The sequence below is a fragment of the Mus caroli genome, unplaced genomic scaffold (genome assembly GCF_978045245.1).
Source record: "Mus caroli unplaced genomic scaffold, Mus_caroli_1 scaffold_8, whole genome shotgun sequence".
Classification (NCBI taxonomy): domain Eukaryota; kingdom Metazoa; phylum Chordata; class Mammalia; order Rodentia; family Muridae; genus Mus; species Mus caroli.
In genome coordinates, this window is record NW_028227263.1 from 68188680 (window position 1) to 68205489 (window position 16810).

Below are 16810 nucleotides of genomic sequence, written 5' to 3' on the forward strand. Positions count from 1 at the left end.
AATTGTCACCTTATTCATTGTCACTGTCATCCTGCCTGTCTTCATCCCAGGATCATAGGAATGACTTACTTATATGGCACAGCTTCTGGATGACCCCCCCCCCCCCCGCCCCAAGTGACACACACAGCAGAGCCCTGGGGAAACTATGACATCTTCACGAAGATCACCAGGTCCCTGGCGACAGGGCTGTTTGGACATGGACCTTCCTATTCTCCCAGCAGAGGCTGTGCAGGGGGAAGGTGGCTTTTGTCAAAGGGAGACAGGGACAGTGTTGGGGGGAAATACCTCTGGCCTGTCTTTCTTGAGTCCTGAGAGGGATTCTTGTATTTGAGACCTGGAAGGAGGCATCATGCAGTGTCCCCAACTTTGGGGTGTCACTTGGCTTTCATTGGCTGGATGAACCCATGGAGCCTGCATGCATGTTTCCAGGCTGGGCATCTATGACCTTCATCCCAAACAGCACATTCATTAACAACCCTGGGAACTGACCAAGCTGCAGCCAGAGCTCAGCAGGGCCAGGCCCACACCTATTTCAACCTTCACTCCCTTCCCAACCTCCATCCCGGAACTCCCTGGGCTGGGCTTTTTGTTCCCTGGTTCCCAGGCAGTGCAGCTGGTGCTGTAGGCTGGGGAGGGGGCGGAGGACGAAGCAGAAAGTCTGTGGGAGGGAGCTGTCTCTTAGTTCCAAAGGCGAGCAAAGGCTGTAACTGCCCCCTCCTCCCAACATGATGCTTCCCCTAATTCCCACACTGGTGTCTCAGCAAATAAGGCTAATTTTTTTTCCCCATTTGCTCATGATAGCTACTTAAATGTGTGTACGCTGCTCCTAGTAATTGTCAGAGCTGCGAGAAAATTAGAGCAGATTTGGTGTATTCCTAGTTTTGAGTCCCAGTTCTGTTGGCAGATATCTGGTCTCTTTTTCTCTGAGCCTGAAGACCTTGGGTGTCATCCCCTCAGTCCTCAGAGAGCTTGGATTCCTATTCTGCTTGTAGAGGCAAAAGCCAGGATGGCTTGTCCTGAGGAGGAAGGTCAAGGTTTGGGAAGACCCTGATGCAGAGGCCACAGAGAATAGTAGAAAGAAGCGAAGAGAGGGCTTTGATGAGTCAGGTTCTGAGTTGGGCTGATCATGCACCCTTCGTTATGCAGCTTCTAAACCATATAGCAAGGGCGTTTGTGAGAGACAGCTATGGGAATACCCATCAGGTGGGGAGGTGTCTAGGACATCAACTAGCACCTGCTGGAATGAGAGTTTGAACTGGATTTGCTTAGGGCCGAACCACACACTTTATTCTCCTTAGGAGGAAGAGGAGTGATGCCTGCTACGAATGGAGACTTTTCCTTGATTTTCCATGCCTGAGGAATCATGAGGTCAGGGAATAGCTGGGTAGCAGTTAAGGGGCAACACGCTAATGGAACGTCCTGTAAGCTGGGATTAGTGGCTGTCAAGTGGATGGTGCTGAGTGTTCTCAGGCTGTTTTCATGTGTCACCATATTAATCCCTATGATCCTTAGTCCCCCAAGTGACAGAGAAGCAAGTGTCAGATCAGAGGAACAAAGTTGCATGTTCAAGGTGACAAGGCCCAATATGTTCTCAATGCTAAATGAGTGGATCAGTTATAGAACTAGGCCCGAAAGCCAATGTTCTACAGTCTGAGCCAAAGGCTCAGGGCCAGGTCAGGGGGAAGGTGTGATGCAGACTTCTCAGCGGGGAGCAGGTGCTGAGAAGGTCAGTTGTGGGAGGTGGTGATGGCAGAGCAGGAGCCTGGGAGCTGAGCAGGAGTGGGAAGGGTTGGCAGGGGAGTGTAACAGGGTATAGTGGGGACCCCAGGAGTTGAGGAGGGCTGAATTGGGATGCATGGTTCAGAAGAAAGCTTTAGCTGTTTGCAGGGATGAGGACATGTGGTAAGGATGCTGAGCCTGGGCTGTGACCCAGGACCAGGCAGAAAGTGCACCAAGGGTATTGTTTCTGGAACCTACTCTTTCCAGCCTTTTTCTGACTCTGAGAACAGAGCCACAGAGCTTTCTGTGTCTAGAAGCCCCTTGACATTTTTCCTAACCATGGTGAAGTCTGTCGTTCTAGGATGGGGGCAGTAGTGAGCTACTCCACTCAAATCTTCCATTCTTAACTTCTCACAGAGATCTGTATGAGCTTTCAGGCAGCTCAAGCTTTCACTACATCACCCCGTCCCAGATGTGCGTTGTCAGTTCTGGAGGTAACAGCGAGGGAGGCTCTGAGAAGATACAGGCGGTCACAGGTCCTGTCCTTCCTGCACTTGCTGGTACCCTCCGGGTCCCTGAGGACACAGACACAGAACCCTGGCATGTGCCCGGAGAGACAGAGAACAGCAGGTGTGTAGAGCAACTACTCCCTGACCTTCTTCTGCAGAGTCCCTTAGCATGTCCTCAGCAATGCTTTGAGGAGGTTGCTCAGTCAGCACAGAGATTTTGGCAAGATGGTAAACCCCAAGACACTTCCATTTTAAAGTCTGGAGTAGAAGGACTGTCCCTCTGGGGATCAGGAAGGCTCCCAGACTCCCCACCTCTCCCTTTGTTATTCTTGCTTCTCTTTTCTGAAGAGAGAAGACTATATCTCTGGATGCCCTTGGGTTGGATTGATAAGAGGGAAATGGCCAGATGCTCCCAGGAGAGCTGCATGTAGTGAGTGTAGAGAGTGGGTGTGGGTGATCCTGAAAGTTGGGCGTAGTCCCCCAAGCCTCTTTATTCCCACTAGCCCCTGTCAACTAGCTGCCATAGACTCTTCTGGGAAGCTTACTCCTTTGGCTTTTGATTTTACTTGAGAAACAGAATACAGAGTGTGAGCGGCTTCTTTCCTGAATGCCCCGCCCACCAGAATCATCTGTGGGTGGCCAGCCACAGTGGGCATTTCCTTATCTGCTGGGGCAGGACCTAAGTGACACACTGGCTGGTGACAGCTACCGTCACGTGCATGTGCAGCCCTTCCTCCCTCTGCTGCATTGGATTCTCAGTCTCACCCCACTGTTCGCAGCTTGCAATGACTTGGCAAGGCTTGTCTTCTATAATAGAGACCAATGCCACCTCCCTATTTAGAGGGAGCAATAAACAGATGACTACTGGCATGGGACAGGATCAATATCTGTTGTTCAGGGAGAGATGCAGCCCTGTGTACTCTGCCTTGGGACCCAGGACTTGTCAGATGCCCTCTGGTAGCACCAATTCTGAGGTTTAGGGATAGAGTCGCAGAGCATCATGGGTGTTGCCAGCATCCCATGGCACTGGCAGTGGGGCTCACAGGCTTGCCAGGAACTTCTCTGCAACTGTAAGCGAGGTGAGCTTTGGGGAGGCAATGAGTTCCACCATCAATGGGTACCAGCTGCCGATACTTCCGGGCTGGGGCCGTAAAGCCCTTAGAAACTCTGAAAAGGAAAACGCAAAAGCCAGCACAGTATGCTTACTGGAGGGCAGGCATGGTTCAAAGCACCTTTCTATACCTGGTGAGTTAAAGACAGTTAGAGAAGTGGAAATTGAGGCATAGAGCCTATGTCACAGAGACTTATAGGAAGTAAGTTTAACTCTCAGCTACATGATGCTATATTTAGTCTCTTTATAGCTTTCCACTTCTTGGGTCCCGAGAGTTGGATCACTTGAAGCCTGTGGGATTTAAAGCCGTTGAAGACTTGAATGCATTGCCACATTTGGAGTGGGGGAGACCTAGAAAGCTGTGATTTTTGAAGTATAGGGAAATAACTGAGGTACTCCGCTCAGAGAGGTAGGAGGGAGGCCGGCAACCCTGTGCCTTGTAGAAAAGACGGTGGGTTTAGCATCAGCACCAGCATGGAAGCTTTAGAGAGGCTGGCTTCATCATTTCAGATTGAAGACTATTCGAGGAACACGGCAGCTTGGAACAAGGTGGGAGGCTTTGGGTAACACCGAATTTCCTGTCCCTGAGGATGTTCAAACAGGGGAGGCCTGGGAACAGGAGTATTCTGCTGAGAAAATTCCTGTACCAAGTTGGGTGGCTCTGGGTGATGGAGGTGTTCTGTTTCACCCAACATGGGCTGTGGGTCTGGCTTTCAGGGTAGGTAAAACAGGGTGCAGCCTCACCCAGATGTCAGTGGGAGGACCAAGAAAACCATCAAGGAATCTTCTTCAACTGACAGGAGTAAGAGATAAGGACACCCCCCTCCCCATCAACAGGTAGCTCCAACCTCCCAGTAGGTATTTGTCTAACATCTTAGAACTTGAGTTGAGGTCCTGAACTGGGGTGTCCTGTGCTTCAATTTTCTTGCTTTGTGGGGCTTACTTTGATGCTCAACTTGTCCACCTTCACAGATTCATTTTCGGCATCCAGATTTGGCTGAAGTTCTCTCCTTGGCCTCCGACTTTATGAATAGCATTGCGTGTTCTCAGTCTCTTGCATGGGCACCTCTTCTTCTAGCACAAGACAAGCTCTGTCTCTCCCAACACAGCTCTTCGGAACAACAAGTTCTTGGGAGCCCAGGTCTCCCACCGTCTCCTCAGGTGTTCGTCTGAACTGCCACTCGGGACCATTGCTCCTTTCCTAGCTCCCACTGAGAAACTGGGTCCTAAATCGGCCCAGGCTAGAAAGCTGTGCAGCATAGCTTCTCGGTTCAGACTGATATTGTAGGAGTAAGGCGTAGTGGGTGGATCCGCAATATTTAGGGTCTGGCCTCCATCCCAGAAATATGGCCACTGGCTCAGAAGTGTGGAGCCATTGGAAATGGGGATGTGGCAAGGTGAAAAGGGTGATCATTGTGTGTGTGTGTGGGGGGGTAAGAGGGAGAGTCTTAGAAAGCACTGGTTGTGGGGTCAGCACACTATGTTTTTTGCTTCCTGAATTTCTACTCCCTTCCTAGGTACAGGGACTTTGAGCTGCTTTGAATCCTTCCTCTGAAGTTATGGGCATTCATAGTCTGGAGCGGATTTCTTTAAGAAAGAGACATGTGCTTGATTTCTGTAGATAAATGGGGAGCAGAAGGAGCTCTGTGCCCTGTTAGGCAGCCCTGTCTGACCTATACGGTTGGAGATTTCCTTGGAACCTTTGGAAGCCCTTGGCATCTTCTTTAAGCCCTTGCATCTGCCTTGCTGGGAAAGCTTTCTAAGTTCTACATTTTGTATAGGGAAACAAACAAACAAACGTTGTTCCTTCTTGTCCCTTCTTGGTCAGCAGGGGGTTGGAGGGTTGGTGTGCACTCTCCAGCTTCCTCATTTAGGAAACTCCATCTGGCAGCCGAGAAGATGGGGACAGATTATCCTGATTGTCTGGATGCTGAGATGAGTCATATGTCCAGGACACAGAGGCCACATACTGGGAATTCAGGATGATATGACAAGCCCTTCTTCCCTGTCAACCAGGACGTTCTCAGCAAGATGACAGCATGGTTTGAATGCCCTGGGTAGTACCTGTTGACTGAGAGGAGGGCATCTGTCCCAGGGACTCTGTCCTAGCCCCTTACCCATTTCTGGCTTACTTTGACTGCTTTTCTGTGGGCTGGAGGCGTTTCACTGATAGTGGAAGTTTAAAGATCTTCTCTCTCTCTCTCTCTCTCTCTCTCTCTCTCTCTCTCTCTCTCTCTCTCTCTCTCTGTGTGTGTGTTCATGTTTATGCACATGTATGTGAGTGTATGTGAAGTCCAGAAGTTGATGTCTGGTGTTTTCCTTGCCCTATTTTTTGAGACAGGGTCCCTCACCGAATCTTGCTGGCCAGCTAACACCTAACACCAGAGGTCTTCTTGTCTCTACCCTCAGCAGTGCACACTGTTAAATAAATCCATTTTTTTTTAAAAACATGGGTGCTGAGTCTTCATGCTTGTGTGATCAATACTTTATTGATGACAGCCATCTTGCCAGCCCCAAAGTTCTGGTTTTGCAGGCACCCGAGACACTCGTTTATTCCAACTGGATGCTTCTGGGAACCTACATGGAATCCCTGTTCCTTTCTAATGAGTCCCTTCATCCAAGGCTTGTGGAGAGCCAGAGATGATTCGAGCTATAGGGGCTCTGAAGCTGCCCCCACCCCATGCCTGTCAATCACCCAGGGGAACTTCTTAAAATGTTTGGTTTGGGAAGTCTCTGACGGGGCCCAAGGAGTTGTATTACAGGCTGGCAGGGACTGTGGATGTCACAGTTAAAGGAGAGCAAAGACCTGGTTCCATGTGGTCATCTCATGGATTTGAAAGCTGAGGCCCAGAGTATAAGTCTATTTGTTCATGGTCATACGTAGAACTCTGCTTTTTCCACTTGCATTAAAAAAAAAAAAGAGCCTTCTTCATTTTTAAGCTTTACTTCCTAAGTGGGCTCAGAGCTCCTAGCACCTTACCTTCATCCTACCCATGGTCAAGAATGAAAGGCCTTTTGTCCAATCAGAGTCCCTTGCTTCACAGCCTGAATTTTCACTCTCTGAAGAGGTTTCCAAAGTTTTGCTTTGCAACCCAGACTTATGGATAGCATCCTTTCTTTGCAGGCAGTAATAAAAATCATCCTTGTCTTTAAAAATGGGCGGGGCACCCTTTAAGACACAACTATGCTTTTCTCCTTGTTGGAGCTCTACTAAATCCCCGCAGGCAGTCAGCTACTCTGTCTCCCTGGGGTAGTCTGGGAAATGCTTCCTATTTCTCCTCTGCTATCTCCCAAGAGAGGCCAAGTTCCAGTGTGCTGGCTACACCTTAGTCTCCCTGCCTCTCAGAGAACCCCAAAGTCACTCAGAATGGCACTTGAAGTGTCAGGGAGATTCCCAGTGGACAAGGACATCAGGGACTGGCCTGCAGCCAGTAGGTTCTGGTTTGAGAGTCTAAGGCTGTCTCCACTCTGTCCCCTCCTGCTGGCGGGAGGGCAAAATGCCATTCTGGGGACAAGGCCATCATGGCGACAGGGTGTAAAAGTCTCACTGGGGCAAAAGGAAGTCAGAGTGTAATGAGAAGTCGGGGAAACTGCCTTTTATAGGCATGCTCTTTTCTTTTCCTCCTTTCACCCAAGTTTACTCCCAGCAAAAAGTGTTACTGCAAGCCATCGGGTCTGTCTGTCGGTGGCACTAGGGGCAGGCTGGTGGCACCGCAATACCCCTTCCCCCATCTTGCCTGCAAGTTGCATGACCTGCATTGGAATCCACAGGGGGGCGGGGGAGAATCCTTTCAGATCCTGGATGCTGTTGAATTCAATGTATTTTGCTTCCCTGCCTGCCCTCACCCAAGCTCGGGGAGGAGAGCGCTGCTTTCTTCTGCGTGTGAATGCTGTAGTGTGTCTGCCTGCTCGGATTCCCCTAACCCTTTCTTCTCCTTTCCCACAGCAAAATCTCAGGCTTTCTCAGGAAATAGCTCGCATTTGGCATATTTATATTTGCATTTTATTTTTAAAACAATCCTATCAAGGCAAAAAGCGGGGGCTATACTTCTCTCCCCATCAGGTCTAAACTTGCCTCGAAGGCTGCACCTGTTTTGAGCCCCTACCAGGAAGGGGTGTTTGTGGGGGAGGGAAAGAGGAGGTTCTGTGCCCCCCAAATCATCCGGAGAGAGCAGTCCGCCCACCCCCTCACCAGGCTGCCAGCTCGGCGCACCCGAGGGCTGAGCCCAAGAAGCTGGCCTCCGACGGTGCTGGCGTGGTGCTTGCCAAAAAATGCCCTTCGCATCTCAATTTCCTGGCCGCTTCTTTCGCATGCATCGCTCGCCCTGGGCCACCTCGGTTCTCCAGCGCAGTCCTGCAGGCGCCCCTTCCCTCTTTTTCTCCTTCTCTGGTCCCTGCTTGTCCAAGGCGGAACCCATAACGCACCACCAAGAAGGAGCAATATGCTCAGGGGCACTCAGTGTGCCATGCCACGCAGTCCCCTCCCAAGCTGAGCCCAGCTCCCGGGACTCTTGATTACCCAAATGAGTGTCATTCAGATCTAGGTCTGCACGTCTGCGGCCGGCGTCCCTGGCTGCCTCGCTCGGGTTCCTGTGCGCTTCTGATTCCCGTCACTGTCCGTGAGCCCGAGACCCTCACTCAGGCTGGGGAGCACCCCGGGTCACCTGGGCCACGCTCATTTCGCTTCCTCCCGCGGAGGAGATTGCAGCAAAACCGGGCAGCACGAGGGCCAAAAAGTGGAAGGGAGAACGCCTTTCGTGTTGCTCAGCCAGCTTGCCAACTCTCCCTCCCTAACGCCGACCCTCGGAATCCCAACTGCAACTTTTCCTTTCCGTCTCGTTTTCCCCTCGGCTGCAGCGAGCGGGCGCGGGCGTGGAGCGGGCGGGCAGCGGCGCGGCTGCGGGTGGCGGTACCGGCGAGAGCCGAGAACCGGCGAGTGGGTGGGTGGGTGGGGAAGCAGGAGGGAGAGGACGGGCGGGGAGAGAGAGGGGTGTGGGGAGGGGAGGGAGGGGGAGATTCCGCTCTCCTGCCTCTCCCAGCCCGGGCGGGGGGCGGGGGGGGGGAGGAGGCCGCGAGGAGGGAGGGGAGGAGGGAGGGAGGGAGCCGAGGAAGACGCTCCGATAACCCGTGCGTTTCGTAAGGCTCGGAGCACTTGTACATTTCTGCAGGCGCGTAGCGAGCCATTCGCGGCGACTGCTGCAGCTCTGACTGCATCTTCCTTCTCCTCCTTCCTCCAGCTCCGCGCGTGTGTATGTGAGTGTGTGCGAGTGTGTTTTGCAGGTGTGTCCGTTTTAATTCTGCCTAGGAGGTGGGACTTGGTGACTTTAGCACCATCTTTTTTTCTTTTTTTATTATTATTTTTGCCTTCCCACCGTCTGTTGTTGCAACCCTGCAAAGTCTCGGAGTCGGAGAGCGCGCCTCGTTTCCAGAGCTTCTGGACCCCGCAAGCCGGCGAGCGCCGAGCCGGCCACCATGCCCGGCAGACCGCGCCACTAGGCGCTCCCCGCGGCTCCCACCCGGCGGCGGCGGCGGCCGCGATGGTTTCCGACGCTGAAGGATTTTGCATCTGATCGTTCGGCGTTTCAAAGGCAGAGGCCCCCCTCCCCCTTCCCCCCTCCCTCGCTGTCTTTGTTTCCTTCCCCCCCCTGCTCTCCCCACTCCCCCCACCCCACCCCCCTCTCCTTTCCTCCTCCTCCTCTTTTTTAGAAGCAGCGATCGGAGATGGATGTCTCTCTTTGCCCAGCCAAGTGTAGTTTCTGGCGGATTTTCTTGCTGGGAAGCGTCTGGCTGGACTATGTGGGCTCCGTGCTGGCTTGCCCTGCAAATTGTGTCTGCAGCAAGACTGAGATCAATTGCCGGCGGCCGGACGATGGGAACCTCTTCCCTCTCCTGGAAGGGCAGGATTCAGGGAACAGCAATGGGAACGCCAGCATCAACATTACGGACATCTCAAGGAATATCACTTCCATGTAAGTCAGGCGGCCGCTGCCCAGCCCGCCCCCCACCCCCGCCCCAGCTCCGCGTCTCTGTCTTGCCCGCGCGGCCCGGGAACCGGCCCTGCGCTCCCCAGCTCGCCTCTGTTCGCAGCCTGCCGGGTGCGCATCAGGCTCGCCCTGGCTCGGGAGATGCTGTAGGGCTGCGTGTTTCAGGTGACTCCAGCCCTAGCCAGGCGTGATTTGATGATGCTGGTGGGTACCTCTCCCTGGAGAGGACCCTTCCGGGCGGAGTGCACCCGGGCCCAGCTCCTGTCCCCGCCCCCACCCTCTGCCTGCTCGTTTCGAGGGTGCGAATTGGGTTCTATGCCCCCCACTAAATAGCAACAGTTTGGCCACGCTCAAGTGGAATAAAGTAGAGGCGTCTCGGTTTCCTGACAGGCGGTGGCAGATAGCGGCGGCAGAGGCAAAGCTTAGCCTAGCCGAGGAGGGAAGGTGACAGATAGGGACTGCTTGAGAACCAATCGGGATTTTTTTTTAAACTGTTTCCCTTTGGAGAGAGCAAAACATGCCAATAAGTAAACAAGTTGGAAGCTGGCTTCTCCTGAGGAGACTTCGGACGTGTTCAGGCCGTCATGGACGCCTACCTCTTTGCTTTTCCTCCCCCGCTCCTGCCGCCTTCTCCAACCCCATTTTGGGCATTTCCGAGACATCCCCCCCTTTCCCACCCTCATCTGCATCTGGGCGCCTACAGACCCTTTCCTGGCTTGGGCTTCCATAACTGCCCAGGATAATTCTGAGTCAGGTTGCTGGAGGCAGAAGAGAGAGGAGGACTTGGGTTTTGGGAAGGGGATTTCTTTCACAATTCTGCGGTTCCTTTTTTTTCCCCCTTTCTCTCAAAAATCGAACTCTGCGTGGCGTTTGGCTGGTTTGCCCCGTCTGAGTGGGACCCGGTGTAGTGGCCTGTTCCTTTCTTGTTGTTGTGTTTCTTTGGTAGGGATGGGGCCAGAGGCCTGTGAAGGAGTGAAAGGAAGAGCCAGGGCCAGGAGCCTGCATTGCCTTTCTTTCATTCTTCAGCCAGGTGACCACCACCCCTCTGACCTCTCTGCCCCGGGAAGGAGAAGGGTGTGGATAGCTCTGGGATGCTCGGAGGGCAGCTCATTGGTTTTTGCCCTGGTGCTCTCAACCCTTGGGAGCTCCAGGACTGAGTAGGATGGTGGCCAGGCTCTGAGGGAGACGTTTAGGGTAGCTCTTTGCCTTGGGGACAGACTAGAGCAAGAAGGGACCCAGTGTGCTGTGGCTACTGCCCTCTCAGTGTCCACCCCCTCCTCTCTTTGCTCCAACCATTGCCTCAGGTCTACAAAGCCTGAAGGAATTGGAGTCAGGCTCTCTCCAAAGCCCACCAGTTCTCTTGGTTTAAGGGAGACAGGCTTGTGTTCTTGCAGCTTACACTTTGAGGGAGATGGACAGCCTTGGAAGATGTCCCCGACTCCTGGAGACAATCCTGACCCATATCTTAGCTCTGCCTTTCATTCCTTACAACCTCCAGGCTTGTCAAGGATGTGCAGATAGACAGCAAAGGGGTAAGGGGAGGGGAGAAGAGAGCAAAGGAGAAGCCTCTACCCACTTGGAGGCCAGTGTCTGTCCGGGAGCAAGGTCTGGAGGAATATGTTTCAGGGAAGATTGGACCTGGATCTGGGGGGGGGGTGTGGATTGTAGGGATGGATGGAAAGAGCTTAGTGGCCTGTGCTCTGGAGCTGGGCATGGAGATTTTCAGGTGATTGGATGTGCCAAGGGTTGGAGAGTTTGGGAGCCAGTGAGCTGTGTCTGCCTTGTTCTCTGCTCTAAGGATGTGTATGTCTCTGGGAACCCTCAGGGAGGCAGGATTGGTCACAATCAGATAGGCTCTTTATGGTCACGAAGAGGTGTCACACCTCTCAAAATGAGGTTTGGGGAAGCGGTTCTATGGGGGTGGGGTGGGGGAGGGGCAGAGTAGGATTAGTTGTCCCCGGGGACATTGGTGGGAGGAGGGGACACAGTTGGCCTCTTGCTCCTCTCCTGGCATTAGAGGGTCCCAGGAGAGTGCCTGTGGTGATCTGAGCAGGGAGACTGGGAGCTGCTCAGTGGGAACTGGACTCTCAGCCATCAGGACTCTCTCCTAAACCCATCTGACATCAAAGAGTAAGTGGTAGGGAAGGTCAGAGGTCAGGGGTTAGATGACCCTCCCTCACCCCATCTTCCCCCAGTGTCCTGTTATGCCTGCGTCTGGTATTGACTAAACTCAAGAAGGGACTCAGACTCCCACTCCAGAGGCAAGGAGTCCCGAGGAGGGAGAGGAGTCATGTTCACCCAGGGAAGAACATGCCCTTGTTGCTGTCTTACTCTTTAAGACATGGAAGATTAAGGGGAAAGATAGCCTTTCCCAAGGCCACCTTCCATCGGATCTTAGCACTGAATAATGGGCTATCCATATATCCCAGGTCCCCAACCCAAGGCTTGCCGGTAGCGGTGGGGCTTAGAGAAAGAGAAGCACAGGGCAGGAGAGAATCCAACACTAGGGTGGCCTGGGAAAGTGTCCTTCAGACTCGTGTGTCTAGAGATCTAGGGTCAGGAGTGGGCATCGCCTGTCAGCCTGGAGCTCTGGGTGATGGCGTGTGGCTGAACAGATTCTAGGCATGGAGAGACGGCATCTCCTCAGGTTCTTCTCAAGTATCCATCCTCCGAGAGTGAACTCTTTGTGCTGAGTTTTTAGACAGACAAGGTTTTGTTTCCTTGTGGCCCCAACTCTTGTGGTGTCATTCTGAGTGGTGGCTGTGCCCATCCAGAGCTTTGGGTAGAAGAGACCTTGTTAATATAAGGAGGAAATCAGCAGCAAGCATCAGGGCAGAGGGGTAGACCTCGTCTCCATCTCATCATAGTACTCCAAAGAGTCCATAGCTGCTCCAAAGGGTCCTTCCTGCCTTCTGTTCCCTTTCTGTTCAAAAGGGCAGTCTTTTTGTTTTGCTACTGTAGCTCTTAATATACCATAAACTCATCCAAAAGGGTCCATAGGCAGCCACACCCAACTAGACTCTGACGTCACAAAGGCAGGAGGGTGGTGGCCAAGATGGTGTGTTGTCTAGGCTGCCTCCTTAGGCCGGGCCTACAGGGTTGTGTTGGCTTGGGATGGCGTGTCCTTTGAATGGTGGAAAGAAGATGGAGGTAGAGACTGTGGCGTCGCTGGGCCAGATGTTCTTGAGATCACTTGCCTGGGCTAGCAAAGACCATGTACTCTGGACTGGGGCACTGAGCCGCCATTTGTATACCAGCCTGAATTGCCACAGGGTTCCAGGTGTTTGGTGGGTTTTTAGTTTCCTGTATTTCCCCTTCCTCTGGAGACACTCTGCGGACTGAAGGGGTCACCTGGAGGCTCCGCTCTCTAGGCTTTTCGATTTTAAGGAATGGGTGGGCGACCCAGCCTTGACAAAGGGCAGTGAGAACTAGAATCCTAGCTAACATATGAACCAGGGCTGTAAAGGCTCCACAGCAAAGTATTAAGAGCCCCAGGATTGGGGTTAAGCCTAGGAGAGGTAGGCAGAACAGAAACAGGCCTTGGAGGTTCTACTTGGAAGCAAGAGGTAATAGGCCCTGGGTAGAGTTATTTCCAGGCTGAAAGCTGGGGCGGTGGACTTCTTTGGTGGCAGGATTTTATACTGAGGCCAGGTTGTTGTTGGGTGTCAGCATCTCCTATGACCCAGAATCCTCAGCTTCAGTATGCCCAGCAGGTTTCCTTTGGGGGCTAAGGACATTAGCTCTGAGGCTACCTGGGAACTGAGAACATGATAGTTTGGGCAAATCCAGTAGAACCCTGACTATAGCTTTGAGAGTTCTTGTATGGTGGGCCCAGGAGGGTTGATCTGAGTCTGGGAGATTCCTTAGGGTCCTGTAATGTTCCAATTGCTCTCTGTGCCCTGTCTTGAAGCCCTAATCATTGCCCTGCCTAACCGTGCCAGCTGACCCTTCCCATCTGGAAAGGATGATGGCCCCAACTCCAGATGAATCTTGGGTACATAATATGCGATTATCCATGGCCCTTTCTGTGTATGGCCCTTACCAGTGTCGTGACATTTTCTCTGTGACCAGGGATCCCCATCTCAAGTTCTCCATTGGGAGGCTCTTACAGGGCTCATGTGCCTTTGGGGAACTAGGAATAAGAAAACAGGATACAGTGAGTTATAACCTGGCTTTTCCCTATCTGCCTTGAGATGTTCTGGAGGGCTGCAGCCACTTCAAACCTGTGAATCTAACTGTGAATCCAGGCCATGGGTCAGAGTGTCCCTTCCAACTTGGATGTCTGCCCTCTCAACACCAGGAAACATCCCTTAGGAAGATTAGCCTCTTTTAAGGGTCTCTCTTGTGGAATTAGAACGACCTTGTGATACCACTAAGAGGAGGGCATGGGTGAGTCCACCCTGACTGTGAGCCACTGTCATTCTTTCCTTCCCCATGTCTAGAAATGTCAGGTCAACAAAAACTTGGCAGAATTTGTGACACAGGATACAATTCTTTTTTTTTCATTAACTGCCTGGACCAAATGCGTGGACCTCTAGATTGTTTTTAGGGTCCTTAGCCTTTCTTTAGAGGTTGGGCAACTGACTCTATGACCCCGATTCCCAGCCCTGGGCTCAGGCCTAGATGTCCTTGCTAAGATGTCATCTGTTTGCTGGAGGGAGGCAGCTCCCACTGCGAATGGGAAAATATTAGAACATCTATTGCAAATTATTCTGTCGCCTACAACAGGAGAGATTTAATATTTAATGTATGGATTAGAGATATCCCAGCATATGATAATTTAATAAATATGAGTGTTTGGGGTTTGTGAGATATGTATTTTTATTGCTAAATCATGCATAAGCAGAACAACATGGTGCCCTTGTTGCAAGTGATACACATTGCATTTGGAGGGGACGGGACAGGAGAGGTGACTTTGGAATCTCTTCTCCCTTTTACTCAGTTCTTGGCTGAAGGCATTTGTGAGCCGGCATGGGTAGATGGGATATAAGATGGGACCGGGCTGAGTGGGTCCAGGAGTGGTTCCTTTCTTTATCACAGGTTTCAATACTGGTCCTCCCCCCAACCCCCGCCAGGAGCCAGGCCGTCATTCAAATGATGCCTTCTGCAGTGGGCACATCTCCCTGGAGTTGTCCACCAGGCATTTGTATCACTAGTCCCAGTTTGTAGTTGCTCAGCTGTTTTTTGCAAGAACTATTTGAGTCGAATAAGCAGGGCTGATTATTCCCATTTTACAGATTCATCAAACAAAACAAGAGCAGAACTGTGGTCTTAGGGGATTGAGTTACCATGGAGTTTCCAATAGAAAGCATGAGAGGTGTTGGGAGAGCTGGCCGCTATTCTCCAGTGTACCTCCCCTGTTGGTCTGGTTCCCGTGGCTCCATTGTCCTTGGGCTGACCCTCTCATTAGCTGGGTACCCTATTGACCTGTTTCCCTAAAGGGAAATGTGGAGAACTTTCTGCCAGAAAGCTCTGTTGACCAAAGAGCAGCATTACAGAAGCACTCTGCTCTTAGAGACTTGGAAAGGGTAGCTGAATGTTGTGTATCTGGTCCAAGCCTGGCTTGGATGGAGGGTATGTCACCCAGATCTGCTGGTGACCCAGAGTGATAGCTAAGCCAGAGTCAACTGTCACTCTCTGAGCCAGACTCTGGTCTGGCCTCTGCTTTGGAAAGCATAAGTACTTGTTGGTGGCCAGTCATGGGCGCAGACTTCCTTAGGATGGCCTGCATCATCAAGAGTGACCACTCAAGTGGTTCCCTCCAGTGAGAGTTCTCTGGAATCTTCCCCCTGGAGGAGGGATCACCAGAATTTTTGATTCTCTTGAGTTGTAAGGTAAGGCTCCCCAGAAGTTGGAGTGAGAGTTAGGGGGCTGGAAGGCTGTAGGCATGGCCTTCCTCATGTTCCCAAGAATTCAGGGCCTTGAGAACAAGGGACTCAGTTGGGTTACCTAGATAGAGTATTGGGAAATTTCTTTTTCCAGTGTCACTCCCAGGTACTTGGTGTGGCCTCCTGCACTACCCTGCCTCCTGTTTGGGGGAACTTTGTCAAATCCAGAATCTCCTCCATTCTTGTGTCTCCCTCTGGGGCAATGTTTCCAAATTCAGGGTCCCCAGAGGCAGCAACTATGTGAAAGCTGGCAGCCCCAGGGCTCCTTGGAGCCTGCAGCCCACGCCAATTAGAAATAAACTCAGAGGGCTCTGCTGAGCTATTTACATGGATGGCTGGGGAATGGGGTACTCAGCAGGTCTGGGAGTCCTTTCCCCTGGCCTCATCTTCTGCCTCTGCTGCCTCTGCCTGGCTTGTACTACCACAAAGAGTCATCTGGTTTAGGGTGGTTGAAGATTCAGGATTCTAACTCCAAGCAGACATCATTAGACTTGGAGATCTGGGCAATTTCTATCTCCCACTGCTCTCCCCAGCCTGGCTTCTCTCTAGCTGTGGACAAATCCCTGTGCTCCCATGGGCCTCACGTTCCTTATCTGTAAGACAACGAGATCTAACATAGGAGAGCACTGTTAAAACTCAGCGTCCCACGTCACAGCCTGGCGAAGAGAGAACCGTGATCACGTGATCACTACTACTACAAGCCAGCTCTTACTGAGTGCTCTCAGTAACTGATCACAGTATTAAGTACTAGATAATTGATTATAGTTATCATTTACTCAACACTTACTGTATCCCAGAACGCTGCTCCAAACTTGTGAATTAAATACACACTAGCCCTGCTTACAGATGGGAAAACTGAGTCTAAAGAAGGACCTTGATTTCATATAGCCTGGCATTTTAAACATTCTGGCTTTTAAATATTAAGGTGATTGTCTATACCCTTCTGTATGGTGTGGATACATAAATATATGCAATTACATGCCCAGGTAAACAGGTACACATAGGTGAATATATTACTATTGTGATAAATTAATACTAAAATAAGAGGCTGGACAAGGAGGTTCTCAAGGCTTTATTCCCTATCCTTCTAGTTCCCTGAGTGAGAACTACCCTGGCTGGTATTTCAGGAAAGGCTGTCAGGTTGCTTGTGAGGAAGGTGTTCATGAAACAACAAAGCCTCAGACAGACTTCTGATGGAGACAAGAGGCTTTGGTTTCTCTGCTGGATCTGTTCCCAAAGGACTGTCCTTCTTGGAGGCTGTGTCTCACCCTTTTTCCAGGCACCCTTGGCTTCCCCACACTGTCCTGGCCTCTGAGACTCCAGACCCCACATTAGCCCAGGTGCAAGCTGGGTCAGGCAGGGATTCTGGGAACTGCTTGCTGGGCAGTAGTCATCCCCTCTCTGGGTTGAAGCCTGATAATCAGGCCAATGTTCCTGATGTTCACAAACAGAGAGAACCTGGATAGAGGAGAGAGGGCTGGGTCACGTCTCTTAGAGCTTTAGGGTATCAGAACTGTCTTTGGATACAAGCAGAAAGGTGTGTGGTGGGGAATTTGAAGAGCTGGTCAGCTAGAGTTGGCAGCTGATGTTGGGAGTATC

General features: G+C 51.8%; 1 protein-coding gene across 5 annotated transcripts in view; it reads left to right on the forward strand.

Annotated features, from left to right (window-relative positions):
- Positions 1-9027: 9027 nt before the first annotated feature.
- Positions 9028-16810, forward strand: part of Ntrk3 (neurotrophic receptor tyrosine kinase 3) — a 399848-nt gene continuing 392065 nt past the window's right edge. For 4 of the 5 annotated variants that reach the window (XM_021166476.3, XM_029479478.2, XM_021166477.3 and 1 more), the window contains exon 1: positions 9028-9308. In XM_021166476.3, coding sequence (XP_021022135.1) covers positions 9061-9308 — 248 coding nt within the window. In that variant the 5' untranslated portion in view covers positions 9028-9060. The remainder of the gene's footprint in view (positions 9309-16810) is intronic. The other variant, XM_021166481.3, reaches the window with a different exon arrangement.